The 12378-nt window shown below is 17.5% G+C and overlaps 2 protein-coding genes across 2 annotated transcripts; both read right to left on the reverse strand.

The window, feature by feature from the left end:
• Positions 1-4316: 4316 nt before the first annotated feature.
• Positions 4317-5282, reverse strand: MKS88_001776 (uncharacterized protein; the record flags this gene model as incomplete). Its single annotated transcript, XM_067214734.1, has 2 exons — positions 4317-5069; positions 5196-5282. The coding sequence occupies 2 exons, from the start codon at positions 5280-5282 to the stop codon at positions 4317-4319; spliced, it is 840 nt and encodes a 279-aa protein (XP_067074083.1).
• Positions 5283-11350: 6068 nt separating this feature from the next.
• Positions 11351-12156, reverse strand: MKS88_001777 (uncharacterized protein; the record flags this gene model as incomplete). Its single annotated transcript, XM_067214736.1, has 2 exons — positions 11351-11941; positions 12070-12156. The coding sequence occupies 2 exons, from the start codon at positions 12154-12156 to the stop codon at positions 11351-11353; spliced, it is 678 nt and encodes a 225-aa protein (XP_067074084.1).
• Between the last annotated feature and the right edge of the window lie 222 nt (positions 12157-12378).

Raw genomic sequence — 12378 nt, forward strand, 5'->3', positions numbered from 1 at the left:
GATATATTTTCTTAATATTTTAATATATTCACAATGAAAAATAATTAGCAATGCTGTAATATACAACAAATATAGAAGGATACTACTTTCAATGTTTTAATTTTGTTTCATTTTTTATATTTTCATAAATTCTCACTAAAATATGAAGATAATATATTGCATTATATAAAAAAATTTAATTTAAAAAAATAACTTAAAATATTTATCATTATATTTTTTTATAATAATGAATCTCCAATTATAATAATCTAATTCGAATTTTAACTTAAATGTCCAAAATATAAAAATTAATTATTTAGCACTACAGTAATTATTGACGTATTATATGGAATAATTTAAAAAAAAAAAAAAAAAATTTATATCGACATATTTTTAAATATTCTTTCTATTTATCATATCAAATATATATAATGTGGAGACTGAATAATAATATACATTAACTTTTTAATTATAAATTTAAAATATATATTGAACTAGGCATGCTAATTTATACAAACTCTGTCATATAGTTGTTCACTGTTATAATTGAGGGTAGTTAATATAAAATAATAATTAAAAATTAATATTTAAAAAAACAATTTTCCATTTTAAAAAACTACAGGTTATTCCGAAATAATTATATTTAAATTAATATATGCATAAAATATAATATATTATTCTAAATATTTTTTTTCGTAATACATAATATCTGAAAATTTTTATAATATAAAAAGTTTAAACAATAATAATTATTTTTTTATCATAAATATATAAAATATATTGTTCATTTTTTGGAATACATTTTAATAATATTCAATAATATATTATGAATTTATTAATTCACAATAATTTTACAAAATATTCATCAAACAAAAATTAATATTTATATTTATGTATATAAAAATAAATATATCTTAAAATAAATTAATAATCCACTGCATGCAGTAACAATAATTTCAGAAATATTTCATTCTGTATATATCTAAAAATAAAATTTATATATATTATTTTTTGTGTTAATGTACATAATAAAATAATAATAAGCTCAACAAAAATTATCATTAATTATTTTTTATTATGAAAAACGTTCGACAAATTCATAGTTAATTACTTGGTTCCTTATATAAACATACTATGACTAAAATATTTAAAAAAAAATAAATTCAAAATCAAGTTAATATTGTTTATGGAAATTCATTTAGTAAATATAATAATGTAAATCCTAATATTATTGTTCATTATTATAAACAATACGAGTAAAATGTTTAATATATAATAAGAACAAAATATTTTTTCAATAATACATGAAAAACTTCGTAGTTTCTTAAAAAAAATTAATAAACAAAAAAATAAAAAGAATACGATTACATTTAAGCTACAATATATGAATTACAAAAATAATAACACGGTAATTAACACAATAAAATTATTATTCCATAACATTAGATATATATAGTTATTTTATGAGTTAGAAAGGTATATATTTTATTTACTTTCTATAGTTCATTATATGGTCGCCATATATTTGGATTCATTCAAAACATACATTTTTATAAGGATAGTCCTCAAACGATTTTAATAATTAGTAAAAATTTGCATATTGTATTACATTATGAGATACTTTTTAAATGTATATATATCTTATACTATAAAATGATTCTGAATACTTATGTTATACGTATATTAAACTTAGAATTATTTAAAATATATAAGCTATTTTCTTTCTTTTATATATATATATACCTAATTTATTATGTAATTAAATTTCAAGAAATTTTACTTAGATATTATATTTAAACATGAATATACATTACCATGATTAAGTAATGTTTATGTAATAAATATATAACATTACATATAATTGAATAAATTTTTCTCGCGTGCATTAACGTATGCATATGAACTGAACTTTCTATTTTTCATTCTTTTTATATATATTTTTTTTTTTTATTTCTTATAGAAGTGCTTATAAGACAGTGCAATATAGTTTTTTCATACACATATGTTAAAATTATGTTTCGTACTTAGCAACTTTATTTTATAATTACCTTATATTATTCAGATGTATATGAGAACTAATTATTTTTATTTACTGAATTACATTAAATATACAGAGTAGCGATTATGTTATTTTTTATAAATTCACACTGAATCATATATAACAAAATAAATTATTTAATCATATAGAACAAAATTTACAATATACTTAAATTACTATGATCATAAAATTTTAATGTTTTAACTTCATTTCTCATTCCCCAACTAAAATATAACTTGCTTATTTCATATTAAATTATTATAATATCACACTTTATTTTATTTTTTTAAAATAGATTACTTATAATTTAATATTAAAATTTATATTACTTTATATCATATAAAATTTCAAAATCAAATAAAATTAGATGCTCTATTTTTTATCCTGAACAATAATAATAAAATTCATTTAAATATTATTAAAATAATAATGTTATAAAATATTTTTGTTTTCAGTGATGCAGTACATTTATTAAATTCAATTAAGCTTATTTATAGATTATAATGCATATTTAATAAATATATTTTATTTTATAATTTAATTATAATATGTGTAACTGCAATTCTAATTTTTTTTCAATGGTAACTTAAATATTAATACAAATTAAAAATTCTTGCCATGTGAAATTAAAAATTATTTCTTTATTAAAGTTCCTACTAGCAATATTTTCATTCAACACATGTTGGTTATGCGTATACACTAGTCGTATATTCTCTACGTTCTTAAAGTACATTTAAAATAAAAAAAATATATGCATGCATAATTTTATTGACTAAAAATACTATTTAAATGTAAGAAAGTGTAATAACTAAAATGTATATTAATGTTATATAATAATTATCATTTAAATCTTTAAAAAAGCTTATTTAATAAATGAAACTTTTTCATTAATATAACGAGCAAAAATTTTCATGAGAAGCATTATGTCATTCACATATTTAATCATGCCTCATAAAAAAATTAGAATAATTATCTAAAGATATCTTCATAAAACTTATCTAACAACAAATAATATTATTAGTTACTTATTACTTACAATAAAAAAAAAAAAAATTTAATTTTTTAACTTTTATTTTACTTAATGAGTGTTATAAACATAAAAGAAATAGACATTTCCTTTATAAAATATTGTAATTCTATACAATTTTAGTACAGTAACATAGAAATTAATATATTTATGTATAATAATAATAATAAATTGAATAAATATATAAAGAAATACTAACACTCTATTATATTAATGGAAAAAATATATTTATTTTCGTAATCATTAAACATAATATAATTACTATAGATATAAGTAAATATTTTTAAATTATTATATATTATAAAAAAAAAATAAAGTTTATACATAAAATATATTAATATATAATTATATTTAATCCATTAATTTTATATTTTAATAATATAATAATATGCATATTTAAATTATTTTCTTATAAAATATCAATATAGCAAACATTTAATACATTTCTTCGAAAATGAATTAATACAACAATTAAATGTTATTTTAACCATTCATTAAATTGAAAGGATATATAATTTGAGAATTATTAAATAATTATAAATGATTCATTCCTAATTATGATATATTTTTATTATATTTTTATAACTTTATATTTATATCATGCAAAAAAAACTAATAGTACATTAAAAAAATTTTGAAAAATATATCTAATAACATATTTCGTATAAAAAATATGTTTTATAATAAATATTTAGTTTATTATTTAATATATATATATATATATACATACATATCGGTACAACAAATATATTATATTCCTTACATTATATATGGAAAAAGACACATTTGTTATTAATTTTAAACTAATAACACATTTTCTTTATAACATAAAAAAAAACACAATTATTTTAGACTAGAACAACATACATGTAATAAAAGTTACCATTTTTCATTTCAAATATAAATTATAACACTTTAGTAAAATTATATATGTAGCATTGTTGTATATTTACTTAACGCTCAAACATATATTTTTCATATAGTTCTACTTAAATACAAAAATGCATTTATGAAACCATAATATATACTTGATCCAAAATCATTCATCATAATACAATTTAAAAAATATTAAAACAATTACAATGTTAAAAACTAAAAATTTAATTTTTTTTTACTGTAATGTATCAGAAAAATCATGTGTATATAGGTAAATTTACAAAAAAACTTCAAATTATATATATGTTTGATAAGTGTAAAAATTCAAGATATTACATTTTTTTCTTCATATTAATGACTTCTTCGTAAGTCGAAAGATATCTGTTATAACAAATTTTACCTTTTCTTAAATTTAATTTTTTCAAATTTTTTAACTTTTTTATGGTAATAAATAATTCCTGATATAAGAGTTATACCAAATATAAAGAAGAGTACGCAATATATTAGAAAATCAAAAAACGGTGTTATATAAAAATCAGTAGTACCATTTCCACTACTTTTTGGTACTGAATACTTGAAAAACGAGCCTACAGCGGTTTTCAAGTAATCGTGAAACTTCATCATTATTGACAGACCTAATGAAAATCTCAATAACTTATATAACCCCCTCCTAAGGCCACAATTACAAGTAAAATCTAATATTAGTCCTAATGAGAACAATAAAAACAATACTAAAGGCAAAGCAAACCGTAATCTGTATTTTTTAATTATTACTTTTTTGTACAACTTATCACTAATTGTTCTGTTGTTTTTAAGAAAATCCTGATAATCAAGTTCCTTGAATATCTTTTTCTCCATATGAGAATATTTTTTTGTTTCAAACGTACAAGTTTTATTTTTCATATGTTTTTTATGACCTCTTGTATTTCCTGGTGAACTTCCATTTGACTGCTTCATTTGTGTTTTCACACTTTCTTCATTATTACATATATCGTTTCTAATATTTAATCCAATATTTGGTATTTCTTCTTTTGTACATATAAAATTTAAATCCATATTATGTGTATACTTTCCTAGTAATCTATAATTCCTTATTTTTAGTATTTTCTTAATCTCGCAGTACTTATCCAATGATATATTGAACATTTTCTAAAATAATAATATGTAAATATTTGTTATATAATAGTATAAATAAGCGAGAAGTAAAAAAAAGTATTAACAAAAAAAACAGAAAAATATTAGTATTTTGAATATCCTTAAATAATATTATCATACAACATCAATGTAAAAATGACATATCCAAGATAAAAGGATGAACCCAAAAAAATTAATAAATATGATTGTCTTCTGTTTTTTTCCCATTATATAGATACTTAGTATTACAATTTAATCAATATAAAGAAGTTAATAATATTATAATATACATCTAATAATAAAAAGCAAAATTCTTTTTAAAATTTTTTTTTTATCATTGCTCCTTAAGTACGTAAAAAATATACATAGCTATAATATACTTCAAAACATCTATGATACAAAAATAAATTTAAAATGTATTGTATAATATTTATCATAGTCATAATTAAGAAAAACTAACTTTTTTTAAAAAGAAATAATTTGAATTAACTAATAAATATTTATAATATCTAATCTAATTATTAATATAGGAAACTAATTATATAATAATTTATTTGTTGTTTTCTTAATAAATTCTGAAATAAATACTTAAATACTTTTTATATTTGAATATTTATTTTATATAGTATATAGAATGTAGAGAATACATATATTATATATTCCTGTATATATTAAAATAATTACTTATGTTAAGAAAGCTATACCATATTAAATTTAAATTTTATAATATTTATTTTATAAAAAGTTCTAATTTTGAATGAAATATTGATTATTATAATAATACAATAATAGAAATAATGAAGAAAATAAATATTTTTTTTAATTTAATTATAAAAAATGCATTAATTCATCCCTAAGTAGACACAATTTTTTTTTAGTGTATAATATTTTTTTAAAGGAAATATCTAGCGATCTACCTAATATATGAAGAAATATATATTCTAAAAACAAATAAGGAGTAATTTTTTATTGTTTTACTATAATTCCTTAATATTGCTCCTTTAATTAAGTTTAATTTATATCACTGTTTCTGAATTAGAAATCCCTACATTAATTTACATAATTTTATATATTCTCTATTAATTAATTATATATATTTAGAAAAAATATTAAATAAGAAAAAAAAAAAAAAGAAACTAGAATCAAAAATGGTATAGAAATATTACAAATAATTTTATTAATTTAAAAATATATAAAATGAAGTAAATTTACAAATAATTATAGTATATGCATGATGTAATATATACATAAGAAATGAAAATGAATAACAATATATTTTACTAATATATATGGTTTTGTAATTTTTCTGCTTATAATTTTAGAAGGAATATATATTTTTTTTATTTATTCTTTTAAAGATACATAATATAAGGAACATATTTTTTTGGCGATGCATAATCGATCGACGCCAATATATAAGTGAATAATATTTTATGAAAAATACTATTAAAATCATAAATATATTATTCCTACAATATGTTGTTCGTTCTATGATTTTTCGAAGAGAATGATAATTTTAAAATTATTGTATATATACCAAAAATTATATTAATCCTGTAAAATATAACATTATAATATTCTCCTTAACAAGTATTTTTTTCGAATTATAATTAAAAATTTAAAAAAGAAAACAAATAGCTAAATTTATAACATTATTTTTAAATTATATAAATTTGCATAATTATATTTGTATTATTTTAATGTATATCTAATCTACTTCTTACAAGAATGATAAAGAATCTTATTTAGCTTCATTTAGTTTTTCGCACAATTTTTTTGTCTTAGTTTTTTACAAGTAATATTACTACATAAAGAATATGATAACCTATTTTTAATATAACCTATTTTTTATATTTACAAAAATATAAATATAAATAAACTATGTAATTTATTTTCTCTAAAAATTAATCTATAAATACGCTTTCTCAGTTTTAGAAGAACTGCTTATTTCTAAATATTCAAAATATATAATTCAATATAGTACAGAAATTAAATATTCTTATATAATTCTTTTAAAAAAAAAAAAAAAAGAAAAAACATATATATATTATTTAATATTTCATTATATTATATATATTTTAAATGTAAAATGTATACATCATAGATTACGTATTATATTATATATTAAGAAACTCATTTCAAATTTTAATAAGTTTTTCTTATTAATAATACTAATTTTGTAAATACTATATTTTAGAACAAATGTTTATTATTATTAAAAAATATTCATTATCATAACAGCAAGATAGTAATAATAGTGATTTAAAAAGTAGAATTTTACAAAAATTATGTATTATATTAATTATAAAAATAGAATTCCTTATGTTATATTATGTGTTTAAAAAATCATATTAATAAGATACCTAACAATATATATAAAAATAAATATTTCTACAGTAATTAAAAAAAAAGAAAAAAATAATTATTCATTTTTGTAGCATAATTTTGAAAATAAGAAAATTTAAATAATTTTAATATATATCATTATTTGTCAATGAAATTCTTTTAAATTCATGTAATTAATTTCTCTTTGCTGTTTTTTTATTAAAAATAAATATTAAGTAGAAATATATATAGTAAATAATAATGAGTAAAAAATGGATAAAAATTATAATTTCCTTAAAAATATTTAATATGATTTCTTCAGTTCTAATGCATATCAAATGAAATAAATTTAAAAATAAGAATAATTTACACGATATAATATATACATAATAAATAAAGTATATTTTAATATAATATGTTTTCTAGTAATATTATTCTCATTATATTAGATAGAATATATTATCTTTTTATTTATTTTTTTGAAAATTAATAATATCAGGAACAAACGATAAGGTTATAAATTAAACAATGATCATAAATAATTAATATATTATTAAATATAACTTTAAAAAAATATACTATTTCTTAATAATTTTCTATTTTATGTATAGTAATCTTTGGTAAGACAATTACTAATATATCATATACAAAGAAACATATTGTAATCATCCAATAATAAAAATTTATATTACTGTTTACTTTAATAAATATTATTCTTCAAATTAACCAATTAAAAGAATTAAAAAACTATATAAAAATATAGCTAAATTTAAAAAACTATAATTAAATTACAAAAAAAAACATTTTAAATTAACACTAACATGCTTTTTTCTTTTAATATATATATATATATATTATTTCCGTGACATAATATACTCAGACATTTAGTTTCTTTTATATTTGTTCCTGAATATTGCTATGTCACATTTTTAAGTACAGTTAGTGTTTTTATATGAACTGTTCGCTAAAGCATTTTATATATTCATAAGAATATTCATATAACTTATAAATATATTTAAAAATTGAACCTTTTCTATAGTAAAATACTCCAATCCTTTTACCTATAAAGCAGATTTTCATATTTTAACAATATTCATTATTTTTTAATACTATTTTAAGTTTTTTTTTAAAAAGTAAATATATATTTGTATAAATTATTTAAATTTTCCAAAATTGTTAAGTCATATACCAATAAATTAACGTTTTAGGAAAATACTTTATAGTTTCATTATTAGATATATATAACATAACTGTATTTTTTTTTTTTTCTTTTTTTGTATGTATCTCAGTAGCCTTTTTCTACTTCTGCATCGTATATATTTTATATTTAATAAATTATATTATTATTAATACAAAATAACAAAGTTAATAAAGGATGTATATTAATTTTCTATTTCTACAGTATAATTTTTATATTTATACTAGTTATATAATACCATAGGTACAAAAATTAAAATATACATATTCATATTTTATTGAAAATAATATATACTTTATTTAGATTCATATATAATTTATGGCGAAAACTTACATTTTGCTTTTCTACAAAGAAAAAATATTTGAATTTTTATCCTTTACTATATTTTGAAATATAAATTATCTGTTTTATTGTGTCTAAAAAGTGTACATAATTCAATTAACACGTAATGCCTTCTCATCTATGTTAACAAATGTTAATAATTATATAACACTAACATAAATATATATGTTATACAAAATGAAATAATTTATGTATACAATTTGATAATATTTATTATATATGTGCTTCTCGTAAATATCATATTATTAATCGAAAATTTGTACACTCCTTTAAATATGTTAATGAATTACATGAATCTAGAGAATCCGAACAATATGCCATTCTACAAATATCCTTGTTCGTTTGTTTAATTCAACAAAATGAAGCAACTTCTGATACTTTTGTGTAAGAATTTATCTTTTTATTTTCAATAATTACATTAACATTTATTGCAGTATTTTTCATATTTTTCCTTTTTTCTAGCACTATAAATTATTTTACTCAAAAGAAGAATATTCTACGCATTACTTTTAAAATGTTCCTACAAGAAGTTCCTGTTTTAATAATGTTGTATATACTAATATAAAAATTATTTAATACTAGTTTATATCACTTGTACTTATCTTCGACATTCAATAAAAACAAATATAAATATATAATGAAAAAAATTCTCCTATACGGATAAACGATTCTGCAAGTTATAAGCCAGTATTATGCTAACCACACTTATTATAGAACATATACTTTACAGAATTACTATTTATAAATGCTCAATAATATATGTCTTTGTACATATAAAATAGAATCCTGTATATTGTAAATGGTATTTATATTAAAAACAATAAAAAAAAAAAAAAAATTAGAATAATTTTTTTAATAACACTACAAATGTAATAGTATATGAATATGATTCTAATAGGATTATAAAAAATTCATAGATAAGGATTAATGTATAAAGTCTTACTAGATACAAAAAAAATATGTTAAATTGAAAGACAAATATTTATAGTTTCATTGCCAACAAATGCAAATATTAACGTATATAACCCAGACAAATAAAACAAACGCTAAACATAATTTTCATATATATTACAATTCATAAGGAAGAGAACTGGATTTACTAAATCTAAATATATAAAGATTTCATGCGTATACTGAGCACATAATGCTACATTTATTCCTTTTTTAAAAGTATATTTTATAGATGTATTATTATACGTCTCTTCAATCGTATTATAACGTTTAAAATTAATAAAATTAAAAGGACATAATTGTAAATAAAGCACAAATGAAATCAGCTTATATTCATTTTTATTATTTTAAAAAAAAAAAGCATTATTAGTATCAAAATATTGGTAATAATAAACATATTTTTGCACATTTAAAAATATATGTAATCATTAATAACACTACTTTTTTCACACTTGTATACAAAACTACATAGTAGCATAAACAGAAAAATGATGTTTATTACGAAACAAAATAAGGTACATTTCTAAAGGAAGAGTTAATAAACGTTTAATCCTTTTTCACTGGTATGCTCATATGTGGCAGTTAAGAAAAAATAAAATGGAAGTGGAATATATATTTATAATTCTTCTTTATAATATATATTCAAGTAATTTTTATACATTGAATTAAAATAACATTTTATGGAATCAAATTATTTAGAATATTAATTTTTTATTTAGTTACGTTTATTAATGATCCCGCAAATTATTTGCCAAAAACAACTAACATATTTTTTGAAAAAATATGATACTGTTACACATTTATAACTAATAATTTAAAACCTTAAAAAATTTAAACAATATTTAAAAATCATTTTGTTCCAAATACATATATTAATATATTTAACATAATAAACTTTATATTATATATAAATTACAATTTTATTACAAAATTAAATAAATACTATTTATTTATTATATATTATTAAGAAAAGACATCTACATTTAATTTATAAAAATATCATACGTTCTTTTTTTAATTGAATGACGAAATAATCCTATTTTACTAAAAAGAATAAAGGAAATGGAAACAAAATAAGTGCACATTCTAATGTAATAACATGAATTTCCTACCAATTTAACACAATTATAATAAAAGCAGTTTTTTTATGAATTTTATGAAACATACATATATTTTACAAACAAAAATATAATTAAAATAATATATATTGTATGGCCGATGTATTAAATTAAACACAAGAAAAATATTAAAATACAAATTTATAAAATAAATCAATCACATTCAATAAAGGTTATGAATATATATTATTATATTTTATATATAAACAAATATGCATGTTCAGGTGGTATTATAAAAATAATGTAACTCCATGTACTCTTCTTGTGAGCATAATATTCTTAAGAATGCTACATAACTATTTTTTAGAATTTAAAGTTTTTTTTTATAAATAAACCCTACCATTATTACAAATTTGTTACTTTTATTTATTTAGAGTTCTATATTTTTTAATTTTTCTACAGGTATAAATAAAGCCTAATACAATAGATAAGTATATCGCGAATAAAAAACCTAAAAAAATTATAGTCACAGGATAATAATATATAGTTTCTACTTCAATTATACCCTTTAACTTAAGCCCTAATTTATAATATACTAATAATACCAATAATAATAAAATGGAAGGAATTAATAATGCTTTTATCTTCTTTCTATTTATGGCTGTACACTTTTCCCAAGCGTTCATTTCTTCGTTATTCTTTATTTTGTCAATGGAATGTAATACGCTGAATATTTTTTTTTCACAGAATACATCCGCTCTACTAGATAACGAAGAATTACTACTTTTATGCACTTTATGCCTTTTTTCTCTTTTTAATTCACTTTCTTTTAATTCTTTGTTTTGTAATAATATGTCTTTTTTATTTTTAGATATATGTTCTTCATCTAGCACTTTATTAAATCGTCCATTAAAATTTCTATTCACTGAATGATGTGCTAACTGTCGATTAGTTGTTAAGTATAAATCTCTATCTAACTTATACTTCTCATCCAATAACCCATTATAGCTCTTCTAAAGAAAAAAAAAGTAAACATATTATTTATAAGAACATATATTTCCATGCTAAGAAAATGTTATTTTTAAAGATAAAATATTCAGTAACAAAAAATAAAGTATTATACGAAATATTATTATAATACCAAATCATTGTTATAATGAATTATCCAAATTAAAAGAGTAAAGATAAAGATTTTAATAAAAATGATGGAATTGAAATTTTTTTTCATTGTATGCATCATTAATTTTATTATATATTAACTAATACGAAAAATAACTATAGTTTTATATATTGAAAATGATAAAAGAAGCCATTCATATTTTATTTTTTTTTCATTTATTTAATTTATTTTAAATTTTATAAAATGAATAATTATATATATATTTCATTTATAATTCACAAACAAAAAAGAATTTTAAAATTTAGAACAATTTCAATATAGATTATTATA

Source organism: Plasmodium brasilianum, chromosome 7 (assembly GCF_023973825.1).
Source record: "Plasmodium brasilianum strain Bolivian I chromosome 7, whole genome shotgun sequence".
Taxonomy (NCBI): domain Eukaryota; phylum Apicomplexa; class Aconoidasida; order Haemosporida; family Plasmodiidae; genus Plasmodium; species Plasmodium brasilianum.